The sequence below is a fragment of the Limanda limanda genome, chromosome 16 (assembly GCF_963576545.1).
Source record: "Limanda limanda chromosome 16, fLimLim1.1, whole genome shotgun sequence".
NCBI lineage: Eukaryota > Metazoa > Chordata > Actinopteri > Pleuronectiformes > Pleuronectidae > Limanda > Limanda limanda.
The window spans coordinates 15,547,698-15,564,494 of NC_083651.1; the positions used below are offsets into that span (position 1 = coordinate 15,547,698).

At 43.6% G+C, this 16,797-nt stretch overlaps 1 protein-coding gene across 1 annotated transcript in view; it reads left to right on the top strand.

Moving 5' to 3' along the window:
* Window positions 1-3,082: 3,082 nt before the first annotated feature.
* Window positions 3,083-16,797, top strand: part of LOC133021669 (FERM, ARHGEF and pleckstrin domain-containing protein 1) — a 50,518-nt gene continuing 36,803 nt past the window's right edge. Inside the window, exon 1 of the mRNA XM_061088616.1 lies at window positions 3,083-3,262. Within this exon, the coding sequence (XP_060944599.1) occupies window positions 3,083-3,262 (180 nt within the window). The remainder of the gene's footprint in view (window positions 3,263-16,797) is intronic.

Sequence of the window (16,797 nt, forward strand, 5' to 3'; positions counted from 1 at the left end):
ATATATATATGTGTGTGAGAGTGTGGTTTCCAGAGGCTGCTCAGGTGAGTGCATGCATCAGTGTGTTAATGTCACGTCTCCTGTTTCCGGCTGCTCACCTCCTGCAGGATTACAGCAGCCTGCTCTATTAACCTACATTACACGAGTGGCGAGAACACCTCGGTGCAGACCACTGTGTGAGGCCAGGATTCACCCATTTTCACCCCCCAACAGGCATGCTCTCCAGAGGCTGAACCCCGGTGGCTGTCATTCCTCTTCTCCCCACCCCCCCTCCTCCCACATGCACACATGTCCCGCTGCCAATAATACACTGGGAACCTGTATTGATTCATGCAACGCCAGCCACACCCAGGTGTCGGTGTCTGTGGGCTGCATAGGGAATTCAGATGGAGTTTTTCGAGGGTTTTTCTCCTTTGCAGGTAGAGAGAGACAGCTGCCTGGATCCCCCCCAACCCCTCCAGCCTCTGGCCCTTCAGCTGTCACTAAAGGATTCCAGCTGCTGCAGCACTGGGCCCTCATTGAGGGGGGGGTGCACACAGAGGAGCCACTGTTGCGAGCCTGAGAGCCGGCAGTCCCAGCCCCTTGTTGCACTCTGGTGGGGAATTTCAAGCAAACAAGTTCAAAAGCAGGGCAGGTTTACCAGGAGGAACACTCAGGGGTCTGTCAATCTCCCTCTGGTATTGCAGCCTAACTGGGGGGGGGGGGGGTGCTATGTTGTATGTCACACCCAGGGAACAAGGTGCCAGCTGTACAACTGGTGCCTTATTTGTGTGTTTTGTTTGCACCAGGGCCACCTATTCAGAGGTGCACGCAGACCCGGTGCTCGTGACTAGTTGATTCACGATCCCCTGGTGCAGGGGAGGGGACATGTGGGCTGAAATAATCACTGTCTACTCTTTCACTGCTGCTTTGTTTGAAGGGTGTCCAGTTACGTGGCGTGCAGGTCATATAAGGCATGGGTTTACAGCCTGCACAAGGGACACTTGCCAATAATCAAGGGCCACAGAGTGATGACTGTGTCGGGATTGAATGTCGCCAACGACTGGGCCCTGAATTGAAGAATCAGCCTCTTTTCCATTCACGCCCCCGGTGACAGCATGGAGGTCTGGTTTCCATCAACCCAAGGGAGTGTGAGTGTGCACTTCAGCTGGAAAACTCCAACATCTCGCGGCCACCGCTCCGTGATGACAGTGCTCAGGCAGGTGCAAATAGTGAAATATGCCCTCTGAGCTCTGCGGCTTTGCGGTCGGGGTCGAACAACTTCTAAAGTTACAAACGAGATCGCAAAACTGAAAGTAAAACGTGGCCGTTGGTGTAATTAAAACTGATGAGTTAAATTAGAGATTGTCTTTTAATTTGTGAGTTGATTGGAAGAGAATCATCTTGATAATCAAGGGAAAATGCCAAACATATGTTTTTTTTGTTTTGTTTGCAAGACTAATTGACGAATGAATGAAACCCTACTTGTCAACCCCACTCCAGCTGCAGTGTTTTACTGGAACCTTTCAGGGAGCCTCTCCTACGAGCATCAGACAAACCATCATCACACTAACTGTCCTCGGCCTATTTTCCCCTGTGCACTTTGCCGGATTGCATTATCCACTCCTTCTCCAAATGCCTTATTCAGCTCTCCGCTTAAACTTGGCAGCAGTCACTCACCTCTGCGGTGGCTGAACAACCGCCCACTGGGCTCCACTACCCCGATGAACCACTTGGTGAGGTCTCAGGATGACATCAGCCTGCTGGAATGTGCAATGAAAAGAGAATTAAGCAGGACAGCACGGCCTGGAGGGATCTGGCTGTGGATACATGGGGTGGGGGAGTGGAGAGGGTCCTGCTCACGTGTCAACACACAACGAATGAGTCCTTGACTTTGTCCCAACAGTCCTCCACCTGAGACAAACAGAGACGCTGTGTGACTGTGCAGATCGGTCCACCTTGGCCTCTGATGGAATATACGATGGGACTGTCCATAGCTGGATGGGAAAGGGCAGTGATTCCCTATATCCTTTATCAGATGTATCCCTACAGTTGTGTCAGATAAACCTATATTTATTTATTTCTAACATCAATCCATTACTTTGAGCTGATTTACATTGTCTAGTTCTCAAAGCAAACAATTAAAGCAGTTTTCGTATTGGTTTTAGCTGTACATAGCAAAATTTACCCTTTTGCTATCCATACATTTTAATTAATTATTTAAATGATGGGCTTCTTTAAGAGAGCTGTTTAAACCAAGTATCCATTATCTTTGGGATTTGGGATCTTCTGTCAAACTGTTTATTCCATGTATCCCTTAGTTTAAAGCTACTGTTTGTCCTTTAGTTAACTGATCAATATCCGTCAGCTTTCAATTTCAACCATTATCCATTCTGTCTTGCCCACTGTATAGACCTGTCAGTCTGAAAGTAAATCAATATGTGGTAAATTTAGGTGGGTTGAAGTCACAGAGGAATCTAAATGCAGTAGATTTAGATGTACATTTTACACGTTGTCTTTAATTAGTCAAATTTACCGCCCAGTCAGTTCACATTAGAAATTTGACATTTCCCCTTGAGACCTGTTAAAACTAAATATGTCTGTCACACTGTGCGTCTTCGGCCCTAATGCCTTTTGCTTTTACGACTTCCCAAATCAATTGTGATCGTATTGACTCTTTGATTTTACACTCCGGCCCTGTGACTCGTCTGTCAAATCAAATTATGCCTCCCCAATTTCTGCTTTGAAACCAAGAACACGCTTGGATCTTTTTTTTTTTTTTTTTACAGTAATTGGTTCTCCCACAGGCAGGAATTATCAGCCATTAGTGGGGAACGTGCAAATACTGCGTTTGCAATTACTCTGTTGGTGTGACACACAGGGTGGTGCAGCCTTGTACTCTGGGCCGCGATGGATTCATTGTATTTCACCTTCTGCACCATTGATGCTCTGTTAGAGGAGGTTTCTAACTACCGGGTTCATTTTTACTGCATTTTTGTGTGTTCTTGTGCAGGTGATTGAGTGCAAGATAGCATTTCTATATCTCTGACTTTATGTTTTCTCAGCTTCTCTGCAGGCCGGGCAGTGAGTAGTGCAGTGTACCATGGTGGAGCCTGACCCAGAACAAATGGCGTCCGGAGCAGGGCAGCGTCTCGGAGCCCCAGAGACTCTTGGCATCAGCACGTTGGACCCCGGGCACAGACCCCCGGCCATGCCCTCCGGACGACATGTTACCATCAGGGTCCGTATGCTGGACGACACAGAGGAGCTCTTTGACATCTCGGTGAGTTGTTATTGCTTTCTCGGCCAAGCCTGTTATCTCAGTGGGAATACTAATGCCAGAAGGTGACTTTTCATTATTGCACAATGGCCAAGAAGCTTTTCCCATTTTCGTCATAGCAACAGCAGCAGCAGCAGTCTGGTAACAGGTTGGCATGGCAATTGCATGATGGTGAAAACATGGATGAGAATAGAATGTTTCTCATAATATCAAGGTTCTTCTAGTTTATTGTGGTTGTAATTCTGATAATTGCTTCTAAATATCCCAAACAATCTTAAACTTGTGCTTCTGCATTTGCAACACAAGTTTTCTTCCACTGTGACTTCCTGAAAACCTCTGAGGTTTTCCTTGGAAACCATGGACAAGACACACAACAGTTCTTAAAATATCTTTGGAATAAGACGGTTTGCTCTTTGAATTCCATTCATACTGTCAGAATACAGAGGATTAACTTTCTCATCACAGACACCCAAATATAGACACTGGTCTAATCCATTTGCACAGATTATGTGACAATGGATTATGTAAGTGGAGCTAAAAATAGATACAGATGGTTAATTACTAATTATTTTATTAGCATGAAAGCTGAAATCTGAAGTTAGAGATGTCTCAAAGCCCTAGAAACTGAATATTGGTCTGGATTCTGTGCAAATTGTAAAAAGGCAGGAAAAATACATGAAATAACAGAAGATGATAAGACTGCACACAGGGTGGAGCATGTGAAAAGACAGTAATTTGTTTTAAAATAAAAGAACCAGCCATATTCTTTGACCACAACCCGTCCAGCCCACACGTGAGCGAGATGAGGTAGAGGAACGTGGAGTAGGGTTGGTGAAACGGATACAGCCGCAGTCACAGGGGACTCATTTGATGTGTATGAATGGGGTTTGGCAGTAAAGCTCCGCAGCTTTACTGCCAGTTAGAGAGTGTGAAGCGTAGGGTAGTAGATGTGCCCTTCTGGCTGTTTCCCAAGGCAGTATGGGTAAATGTTGTTCAAAGCAGGCGGCGGCGCTTCCCGTGCATGACTGCTAATCTTTCTAGTGGTATCATGTGTTGTACTAAATACTTAAGGCTCGCTAGATTCTCACATTGAGATCCCATTTGATTGGCCTCATTTAGACTACACTGTTTTGTGTATGCTCCGGGTTAGGTGAGGCATTAAAGCCTAATTTGTTTTTGTTTAACGAGACAAAATTCTCGGGAATGTGCACTCAAGTATTTGCAAGACAGGAAGCTTATGTGCTGCCCCTCTTCAATCCCCGCCTTTGTTAGCTGATTATCATTCAGCCGGTGATGCCTCCATCTGAAATCAGGTAGAACAGATGGAGAAGGGAATCAAGCCTGTAGTCAAATACAGTGCTCAAGCTGAGCTTTGTTAGCATACAGTAGCTGTTTATAAAGTTCTATGACGCTTTCACACCTACGTGGTTTGACTTTTCAGTTTGGTTCAAACCCAAATATCAGGTGTGAAAGGTGCCTCGGACCACTTGGGACCAATGGACCAACGAGAAGAACTGGTCTCAGTCCAGATCAAACTGAACCATGGTTCGGTTCATTTGCAGAGTGAAAACACGCTTTTGAATAATTCAGACCGATTTCAGAACAATTGCAGCATTAAACGGAGTTGCCCAGGCTCTCCAGTTTTGCTTGCAGCTTCGCCTCTGATGATATGATATTGGAATGATGAAGCCAATTCAAACTAGTGTTGAGTGCTGCGCCTGAAGTGGGGGATGCTGGTTGTAATACCAAAATGATATTACAGTAGAAACCAAATCCAGAAAATGAAGTGGATCATTCATGACTACTACTCGACGAATTGACAACACGCCTACGTCAGCTGCTGCTCGTCTACAAACCAGTTAGTCTTTAGCTTGCTCCCTAAACTGCAATGGGAAACCAAAACTAACCGGATCAAATATTAACAATGTAACAAAGACACGTACATTGGATTGGACCTTGCTCTGGACTTTCTGGTGTGAAATCACCTTCAGAATCAGTCAACCGAACAGCAGCTCTGACACTGGGATAAACACAGTGGAACTTTTTATGAGCAAATGTCGCAGCAGAGATATGACACATGTGTGACCCTGGCTCTCCTTGCTGGGCTTTGGGTGGACCTCACACATGCAGTTATGGTTTGGTTCTGTAGAGATTATACTAGATAAAAGTTCTGGCTCTTCAGCAGTCAAGACGCCGCTCAGGAGAGGGTAACAAAGACCCTCCGGTAACACAGAGCTTTATTTATGCTCAATTTAACACACATTTTATCCTCCATGTATCAAAGTCAGCATTTGAGATATAAATCTCAGCTGGCTTGATATTGTTTTTGCCCAGAGGAATCCAAGGACACATTTTCCTCACTCATGAGCTCACATTCCAAGGTGGAAAAATCTGTTATCGTAAAAAGAAATCAGTGCAAAACATGAAACATGTTCAAGTTTTTAGATTTAGCTCAGTGCTACGGTTGAATCCTTTCTCCTATTGAATTAAAGTACAAAGTAAAGGCAAAATGGATTTATAATATTCCAAATGTATGCTGTTGATAGACATGACCATTTTGAAGGTATAGATGCCTCTCAAGAATTCGACTTAGCAAGGGCAAATGGATCCTAGGAGTTTATTTTCATTAACCTAGTATTATCCCACAAATCTCATCTTTACTTGGGGCACCTGAGAGAGAAGACACAAAAAACATACATCAACACAGATCCTGCATCTGATCTCTTAATCTCTCCCCCTGCAGCGGTGGGGCGAGATAACTGCACGGTCTACAACACACAACTGTCAAGCAATTATCCAGTCTTTGCTGTTAGCAGCCGGAACATACGGCGTTGTTCAAGAAGCTGTTAATCTCACATGTTTTTATAGTCAACGTGAGGAGGCAGGACTTTTTTTTTTGCTGTCTTCTCTTTAAGAAAAAAACATAAAACGTCCCGCCCTCACCCTGTCACCGATACTGGAGGCTCCAGCTCGGTTCCTCTGGTTCAGAGGGGTAAGTTTCCACCTCAGCGGGCAGAGTATCAGATGGTTGAGAAACAAAAAGGGGCCATGGAGCCATCTCGTGGGTCACATACCATGCTGTGGCCTACTTAGCACTGTGGCTGTGAACACACTTGTGTGGATGCTGCTGATGATGTCTGGCTCCACAAACCTGGAGGACGCCGGACTGGCAATGATTCGAGAAAGCTCCGAAAAAAGCCTCTCTGATTGCACCTATTTATTATTGATTTTGAAGGGAATTATTTTCAAGTTGACAGCTTGCTTCTGCCTATTTCACTCGTGCAGAGTTCAGTAGAGCAGGAAATCCCAAACTGCAGCCGCCCGTCTGTCTCGCAGTCCTCAGGCGAACACACACCAGCATTGTCTGTGCCGATGTTTTGATGCTTATGTTTGCTGATGGCTGGTGGACGCTCTGCAGAAGTTGCCTGTGAAGAGAGTGACTGTAGCATGGATTTAGGGGATAGAAAGAAGGGGGATGGGGTGATGATGGCAGAGCAGAGGGAGGGAGAGAGGGAGGGGAGTCATGCTCATTCCTGTGAATCAAGGAAACATGCTCCATTAGCCAAACCTTATTGGTGAAAGACCAACAAATACAACCTAATATGGAATGTCCGGCTTCTCATTCAGTCCTGACGCGAGCAGCAAAGACTCCAACATTAGGAATTCAGACACACACTGTGTTTCTCACTTAACACTTCTGCTCCGATTCGACCTCTCTCTCCGTAATGAGCCACTGAGGACTGCAGCCTGTCCTCCCCAGCCGTCGCTTTATCCATTACAGTCACAGTTCAGCCCGAGTAAAAGGCTACTGTGAAAAGAAATTCATTAATTACAAACCCATATGCTTTCCATATGAGAATGGTCTGTCTCGTTAGACCACTCTGAATTAGTTTTACTTTTGTACTCACCAATACAGTCACCAGCAAATGAATATACAGGCACAAATACAACTCATCTGATTGAAACTGAAATATAGTGGATTGACATGAAATGAAGCCCATTCATGGTCCTCAGAGGATGAACCCTAATGGTTTGGATGATTCCCCTTTTTCCCATGAAGTTTTCCAATTAGCAAATGTCCCAACAGCTGCTGGATGCATGGCTCGAGAATTTTGTTCACTGAAGATAAATCAAAAATGTCACTTATACAGTGAAATATCTGGGATTATCTCTTGTTTGGATACTGAGGACAGTGAATTAACCTAAACCTCAGCTGTGAATAGTGTTTAGGTCTAAGGTGATTAAAATGGTAAATATCAGCATTTAATCATTGTGAACATTTAGCTCAAAGCAGCACTGTAACTAAGTGAAACATGGCTGACGTGGCGCTGGACTCTTGGTCGGGCCCTAACACCCGGTGCAAAGTGTCGCCAAGCATCAACCAGGCATCTTTGCTAGTTTAAGAACGATGCTCTAATCATTTTTCTGTATATCAATCATGTTTAAATACCAAACACACCCCAGTGTAGAGCTCTTAAAGTGAGGGAGTATTGTTGATTCCTGGCATCTTGAGGCAGCAGAAAACGATTGACAAAAACCTGGACTGAAGTAGAAGACATCACTATTTTATATGTTATTTTTTATTTTTTTTTAACTGTTATTTTAATGGAGCTTTATCTTCATAGTAACTTGTGCCAAGGCAGGTATACAGCACTCCTACACTTTGCTTACACAAACAGACACACACACACACACAAGGGGCCGTGCAGCAGTAATGATGAATGAAATTGGATAATAATTTGAACAGCCTATCAATACCCAAAGGTATTTAAACCAACAGACTTGTTTCCTCTACAGAGAACCCTTCGGTTTTACTACCTGGCAAATCCACAGTAATTCACAGAGGTGCAAACGCACTTGGTTTTTAAATGGAATGGGAGATGGCACTCTGTTCATCGCATGCCGTGCTTCAAACAAACCGATGATTAATTAAGGCTTTGTCTACACTACTGCAGATATTTTGGGAATTCATATTTCCCCCCTGGTTTTCAAAACAATCTCTCTCTTATCTTTACAAAATATCTCCGTCAAGACAATAATTCCAAAACGATTACGAATGCTCAAACAAGCAGAAACCAGAGTTTTTTTTTAAATCTGCACATTGGAAGGTGTTTGTGAAATTCTCTGTTTTAGTTACGTCAAACGCAGAAGTAGGTTTATTTTTAAAAATTAGCGTGGACAGGGCCTAAGAGACCACAGTCAACCTTTTTTGAACCCATGCGCCCAGTTCTGCGACCTTTCTTTCTGCTGTTGTTCGATACCCTACCTTTTTTTTGCTCCATGTGCTTTAGATTGTAAAAATCTGTTTCAATGTTGCTGCAAAGCCACAAGACTGTATGTTAATAACACCAGAACAAAGAGGGAAATGTTCTTGCATTGTTTTCTGAACACAGGACGCAGCTGGTGCGAAGCATCGGTGCTGCATGTGGGGCTGATACACTCAGTATCAGCTTTTGATTAGCAACGTTTAATACTCTACAGATGAGAGAAAACATGGAAGCCTATAATCCTTGTATACTTAATACACATGCCCATGTAATACTCAGCTTGAGGTGGACCCTCTGAGTCACAGTATTAGCTGCAGACTTCATGTGTCAGGGTGTAATTTATCTCTTACTGAGAATCTGGCTGTGCTGCCCATGATCTCAGTGCATCATTCTCATGGTTGGATCCACAGTTTATCACTCACATGTCAACATCGGTCACAGAGGAGAAGATACAGGCGTGCACAGAGTGAGATATGACATGCAGCAGCTAATGACTAGATGTTTTGGCTTCCACTGCTTGTAACCAGTTAAATTTAACCAAACTGTGACCACACAAAATAAGATCTGATGCACAAGGAAGATCCCCCCTCCCATAACCAACTGTAAAGCTTGTTTACAGCCAGCGTTCACAGCAGGGACCACCCAGACTAAAGGGGGCAAGGTCACAAGAGGAAGGACCTTCCTGCTTTAGAGCAAGACTGTCACACCAGTCCAGAGGGCTTAACATCAACCCGCCACTCGCTGCTCTTTTCACCGTATTCTGCTGTCAGCCATTCATTGTGATGGCAAACAATTAGAGCGGCTCCAGTGTGCCTCGCTTTCAGCTGAATGGCAATGAGGTCCTGACTTAATGAGTAGAAACATGATGAAGGGCTTCTTTCAGCTCTGTCTTCAGCGGAGGCTGTGGGGTTCTTCAGCCACAGAGCGACCAGCAGTTCAGAGGGGAACTGGGATTGTTCTGCTTTGTTGCCTCCTGTGGATCGATGATCAGATACACATGGAGAGTCTGGGTAGTAAAAGTCCAGGGATTGGATAACAACCTATTTGAATAACAGGGCGTTAACGATTCTCCAAATCCATGTTTTGGTTTAGACCTCAATTTTATTCACGGTTCAGTTCCTACCTCGGTTATGTTCCTGCTGACTTGAATGTGCCCGGTGGTTATTATCCATCTGAGCTTATTAGCCCAATTTATACCACACCACTCAACCATGATTCGACCAAAATATTCACGTGACATATGCAGTTGGAAAACAACTACATGCAAATTGTAATAATCATAAAATACACTTCTTGCACTAACTTTAAATAGAATACTGATTTGGGGATTTTTTTTTTACATTAATTAATATATAAGGTGGGTTATTGCAGTTCTATTGTTGTGTATCATGATATAAGATTGTGGATGTGGATTATCATAGTTTTCCTCACTGCAGAAACATTAGTAATAGGTTCCTGACACTGATTTTAACAGGGTTAGACACAAAGGAGCCACAGCCAGAACCAGTCTGTCTGCTGAAGACTCGAGCTGAAATAATGAGTCCGTGAATTGAAAAATTATTCAGCAACTCGTTTAAGTCACATTTCAAGTAAATATGCCAAACATTCTCTCGTGCCAGAATCTCAGCTATAAGTGATGTGCTTCTCTCATTCTATACTAATTTGAATATCCTTCTTCTTTGGACTCCAGGCTGAACATAAAAAACAAGTTGATGGCCCAACGTCGAGTTTTTAATTAGCTTTCTGACATTTTATTGACCGAATTATTAAGCAGATTTAATGCTAATGAACATATCGATTATTTCTGACCTAACTAAAACATATTCCTTGATTTATTTCACATCAGATTTATTTTTGATTGTAGCTTATACAAGAAAGCATTAATAGGAAAAATAATAGATATATGAGCATAAACAATAAAACCATGTAGTTCCAGCTCACATGTACAAATATGAAGAGCGTCTGGTGAATTTCCTTTTCTGCTACATTGCCGCCTCACAGTGAGACAGGTTAAAATAATTGAAATTCAACACACATTACAGACCACCGAACATTCCCACTATATCCTGTTTCATTTTGTGTGTTTGAAAAATATGACACGTGGACTGTAATGGAAGGCAGAGCACAGAGAGAGGTCTCAAGCTCTGTTCTAAATCCTGTTAGAGTCGGCCCTGTGCTGGGGACACGGTCTGCTTCCCCAGCCTCACAGCGTCTTAGGTTGGAGAACTGAGGTGGTGCTTGAATAAATTGGGCGCAGAGGATCATTTGGCACCAGCGCTGCTTGATGAGCTGTCATTGGCCAAAAAAATGAATACAAATGGGATTTGATTGGCTGCTAGAGGATTCGGGAGAATGGGGCAGGAGCTACGCAGCTCAGAGCTACGAATCCAACTCTCTCACCCATTTCGCACCATGTCAGTGAGTTTTCTGAATCCATTACTGTCACTATATCCTTTCACTAATATGAGTCATGCATGGGTGACACTGAGATCTATTTAGATTAACAGCGCTGTGGCTCCTCTGACGCAGATGGTTGTTTTTAGCCTTATTTTGCTTCTGTTGTGGAGAATGGATTTTATGTAGGAGAACGATGCAAGACGGTGACCATGGCAAAATCCCCTCTAAAGGTTTAGCTTGTCTGGAAAGACAGTGGTGAATGAGAGGATTGTTAGAGACAGTGTAAGAACTAGAATCACATTAGAATGCATACACATACATTTGAATTTGGATGATTTTTTGTCCATTAAGATTCATGAATTATTCTCTGAGAAATCAACGAAAATGAAACTCATCCCTTATCCGGAACTGCACCAAAAATCGAAAGGCTTCTTCGTTGACCCATACCAAATCCTTCCAAGTTTTGTTGTGTTAATCAAGAAATGTTAATTTGTTTTGTAAATTTTGCGCAATCCTGTTAAAAAAACAAACAAAGACACAGATGAAAGCCTAACTTAAATAGCGGAGGTAATACATAGTGCCTGTGTGTTTTTGTTTCCCATGTTCCCCTGACCGGGAAGACAGTAAGAGACAGGAATCCAACATTTAGTCGTCTAATGTTTGTCACTAGTGTCTTTTCTTCTAATATGTCACATTTGTTCACTTTTGGGAGCCTCAGGAATAGAGAAAGATTTCTTATTTCTCTTAATAAACCCTGATATCCCGATTGTATTGATTCAACCCACTTAAATCTGTGCTTATTCTGCATGCAGCTACTTAACGTGACCTCCTGCCATCGAAAGGAATTACCTGTCATTTCTCATCCCTCTCTCCGCTGCTGGAAGCTCTATATCGCGACGACTGCCATGACCTTTGAGCTGCAGCATACATTTATACACTACCTCTGAAGGGTGGTTTGGATCCTTGCACGATGCCGTTTCCATTAACATACATCGACTGCTGTGAGTTTCAACCCTATACAAGTTAATCTTTGAAAGGCCACACGCTGGTCTGTGTGTGAGTTGCCATGGCTACACGTGGAGGAGGACGAGGAGCGTCGGAGCTCGGTTGCTGTGCTGCAGATTTCTGTCTTCCACTGATATCTGCCACGGAGGAGTAGGGGAGGGGGGGGGGGGGATTCCATGCAGAGCATTAATGTGAGTGTAGTGCGCCAGCGTAGGGATTCGCTGCTGCACACCAATTATGACTAACGTATTCAGGAGACACAGCCCAGCTCGCTGCTTTTTTGCATGCAAATACCCGACTTAAGATATGACAGATATTCATTTTTTAAAAAGAATTATTAGCTCCTGTAGGTGTCACCGCTGGTTGACCCAGTTTCCCCTTGAAAGATGGCATTGTGTTTGAGGTGGCAGGGATTGGGAATTTTTTTGGGGGGGGTGGGTCATATGCTTAGTGTCATCATTAAAGCATAAATGGAAGATTTGTGTGCGACTGTAGAGGCAGTGCTGTGGTTTCCAAGGCTCACACGAGCGGGACAAAGATGAAACCCCCCCCTTTTCTTTTTTGATTTTCCACTGGTGAATAAAACACGTTGGAGCTTGAAAATGTTCAAAGTGTTGGGTAATGTGACCAACGCTATTCATGGGTCTTGCATCATTCTTGCACTGACTGACATTCTCATGCTTTTCCTCACATGAACTCTGAACCCCTCGGTTGGCTCTTCTCTCTCGTGGCACGGAAATTGAAATCCCGCAGCAGGATGTGGGGGCGGAGGGGTTGAGTAGGTTGGTTGATTTCCCACATACAGCCATCTCCCCCGAAATGTAATCGGGTCCTGGGAGCCACAGGAGAGGAGCAGCAGGGGGAAATGATCTGGAGGCTGATGGTTAAGAATACAAACAGGTTAGAGGAGACTGGAACCCCACACAGCTGGACGTGAGACGTAAAGATGAGGATATGTTTCATTGAATTGTCCTCATCAGAAAGAGTTGTATCAGAATCAGGACGGCATTGGGATTGCAAGAATCTGTTGTCAAGGGCAACCAGTAACCTTCCAGCCATGATAGAGATACTGAACAGCATGCCACTGTCCAACCAACCTGTGTGTTAATAAAGTGTGAGGATATAAGTTGTCAATCTTGCAGTAAAACCTAAATAGATAACAAAAAGTGTTTCCAGTTCTGTTAATGTCTATGAACAGATTTTGCAGGTCAATATCCAGAGTCTGTAGATGTGGAGGGACGAGGTTTTGAGCAGGAAGCCTTCTGGTTTCCTTTTCTAGTTTGACCAATCACGTTTGAGCAAACTTTGGTTGCCTTGGAGAGCAAAGGAGGCGTAACTTCGACCAAAATGCACTATCTGCTTTTTTATTTATCTGTATTTATATGCAGATTGCTTTGAAATAGAGATTAGCCACAATGTCACCATGACCTATAACACCTATAAAAAGTAATATTGCTTGTTTTTTTGACGAAACCTTTGATCTGTGGGTTAAAAATCAGTCTAAAGACGTATTTTGAAATATTAGCTGTCTACATCTGAAGCCCAGAGGCTAATTCGTCCTCAGTCTATCGTTGATGGGCTCTGAGACTGATGCCCAGTTGACAAAAACCCGATGAAAGCAGACTCCCACACTGAAGCTATTCCTTACAGCATGCTAGATTAGATATCCATCATGAATCTGGTGGGAATGTGTGTGGGCGTCTACATGAGCAAGTGACATCGGTTTGAATTTTTTTACTTTAATCATATGTCAGCTCTTTGTTTTCTATAAAGCACTAAAGCTGTGAACAGATAGTGGTGCATGTCACAGTGAGACAATCCTGCACAGACAAAACGATCAAAGCTTATGTCTGACTGCTGCATTGCTTTCTATACTGTGCACAGGTGCTTTGGGAGAAGACGTGCCTTTTATAATAAGTCTTGTTCCTATGGTAACCAAGACAGATGTGTCTTTGTGGAACATGCTCACGTTTGTGTGGCTCAGACGGCGGTGAAGTCGACTGTGTCTGTTTGTGCGACTCTTTGCCTTCATCACTTCACAAAGGAGAGGCGAGGCCAATGAATGCAAACGTCACCTGTGATCCCTTTGTGACGGAGGCATGAAGGTGGATCCTCTGACATTTCTCGCCCGTGCACATACATTATTCCACCGAGCTTTTCCCTTTGATGACGGCGTTCAGATCCTTTCATTAGGCTCTTGAACTGTGGCACTGAATCTGACTGAGCAGCAGCAGGGAAGGTAGACGGCACAGCACACGATGGGTGTGGCTTCAACACTGCTCTTGGCTCTGTGATGTCCTTCCTGGTCCGGAATAAAGAGTGAAACCCTCATGGGAGCCGCTTTGCCTCTGCGGCTTCACAGCAACACCAAACCTCTTCAATGAATTATGAATTTCTCATTTAGATTCAGGGGGGATAATTAACATGTCATTCGGGGACTAGCAGCATGATTTCACTGGATTATCCTTTTCCTGTGGTACCTTATTTTAACCCAACTACTCTGGCTTCACCTTTCCTGCCCTCATCTCCTCAAATGGTCTCATCAGTGAGAAAGAAGTGTGTGTTGCTGCTCCACATGTACACTGCTCCCATGATATTTTCTGCCATGCTTCATTGGTAATTAAAACAGAAATTGCAGCATTTTCACCCTGGCTGTGTTTTTTTTTGCTCCGCCCGCAGTAGAATTCTTTCCCATGATGCATTTGCTTGACATGTTGCATATCAGAATTCCTCTCAGCTGTACCTGAGCAGCTGAGCCTACCTCCCACTGCAGCCGGGCAGTAATTGAATTTGGGGTCTCTTGGGCAGATAGAGGAGACGTGTGGGAGGGCGATGAATGGAGCAAATATTGAGGGAGGGACCTCGGTGCGTGTGTGTGTGGGTATCAGTGAAGAAGAAGAGTGAAATCTCAAACCATAACCCGAGCTGTGCACATGCCTGCTGGAAAGGTTTTAACAAGGACAACACTTCACTCCAACACAGAACTGTTACATTAGATTCCCCGGAATCCGTCCTGGAGCAACACATCCAAACTCACGCAGCTTTGCTCAGTTTCTCCCACTTTTCTGTTTTCACTCTAGGGTTCTTTTGAGCTTCAGACTCAGCTTATCTTTATTGATAAGTGTCGAGCGGAAGTCTGGCTCTAAATGAATCGAAGCTCTGTCACTGAGGCCTAGTGTCCGTATGGGAATGCCCCTTAATAGTCATCAAAGAATTTGTCCCAGTGGACGTTGGCTTTCACGTAACCAGCGGGGGGGTCTGTCATAGATATTTCAGGTCTCCGGAGGGTCTCCACGTTGGCCAATGACTCCCTCGGCATGTTTGTCACCGCGAGGGCTTGAAGAATAGCTCGCTTTAGCGGATCATGATGAATCCTTCCTGTTGTGGGTCTTTGTGAGCTGCAGAATTTGAATGGCAAGGTCAGCCATGTTAAGAGCTGGTTGCATTCAGTTTTGATACTGCTGCAGGTTAAAATCCTTTATGTCATTTTAATGCACAATCCTGTTTTCAGACATGTGCTGAAGTTCAGACATTTTCCAGATTCATGACTTTATTTGTGAGAGCCCAAATGTCCGAGTCAGTCGGTCCGGACATTTTCTCCTGCCAGCCCGATTGTAAAATGTCAGAGAGAGCCCATGTGAGAAAACAGCAGGAAATTTACAGCGAGCAACAGACAAAAAATAAAAAAATAAAAAATCTCAGGATGGAAAAGATGTACCATGTATCTGGAGGACGCAAATGAACACTTAACTTGGACATCTGACCTGTTCCGAGAGATTTTGATAAGGGTCAGACGTCGGTGTTGATGTGCTGTAAACAGCAAGATGATGACCTCAGCAGAATTCATCCATCCTGCTGGCTCCTTCATGCTCTACCCAGATACCACTCTTCACCGGAATGTTCCGGATGCCTTCCTGTTGTCTTGAACCAGCCTGACCAGATGAATCTTCTGCTGTGTTCTTCAAATGTGAAAGATAAATTCTGGTGGAAAAATGGCCCATGAATGTCGTATTATGCTTTGTATTTTTGTGATTAGATGCATAATCTGCTGATATTTGCTCATTATTTGAATCGAGGCAAACTGGCTAATCTTGTTTCTGCTGGTCTTGTGGTTTTATTACGACACACTCTGTTGATTTAATTTATATCCATTACACAGTGATGTTGTGTGGGTGCTCGTTCATGTAAGCTCAGTTAGTCGTCTTTAAACGGAAAGGCAGCATGGAAGCATTTAGCCTAATAAAGATGAATTGGGTTAGTTAAATTACACTTGAGTGACTGTGACGTAAGAGAATTGGTGACGCTGCCGAGTCAAATATGACCTTCACTGTTTGAATAGAACTGTTTCTACCAGCAGTGCAGTCAAAGTGTGAAGACTGAGTCACCACCATACGTTTAATATTTCAGTGAGTTAACCCCAGATTCATCAAACCAGCACATTATGCAAAACATAAGAAGAGGCTGGGTTCAAAAACAAAACCTACAAGACCAACTGATCCACTAAAGTGTGATACAGTGGAGAAAAGTGGTTCATTACAACAGCAAAGGGTAAATATACAGCTAGATAAAGCCTAGTAATATATTTTTTGAATTTCAGTTTATTTTCAGTCCAGATAACATAAGCTATAGAATTAATATTTTCTTTTCTTTTAAATTGATTAAATCCGTAACTTGCTGTCTAGTATCAGATGTTGATGTGAGTTGTTGGCCCATGTTTTTCATTTAAATGCAGTGTTACATTGAATTTCCCATAAATGACTACATTAGTTTCTATCCATTATTGGAGTTCAGCACATTATATTCCCCAGACCCTCTATTCAGGTGCTATTAAACATTTACAGTAGAAGAGGGCTGATGATGATGTTGTAG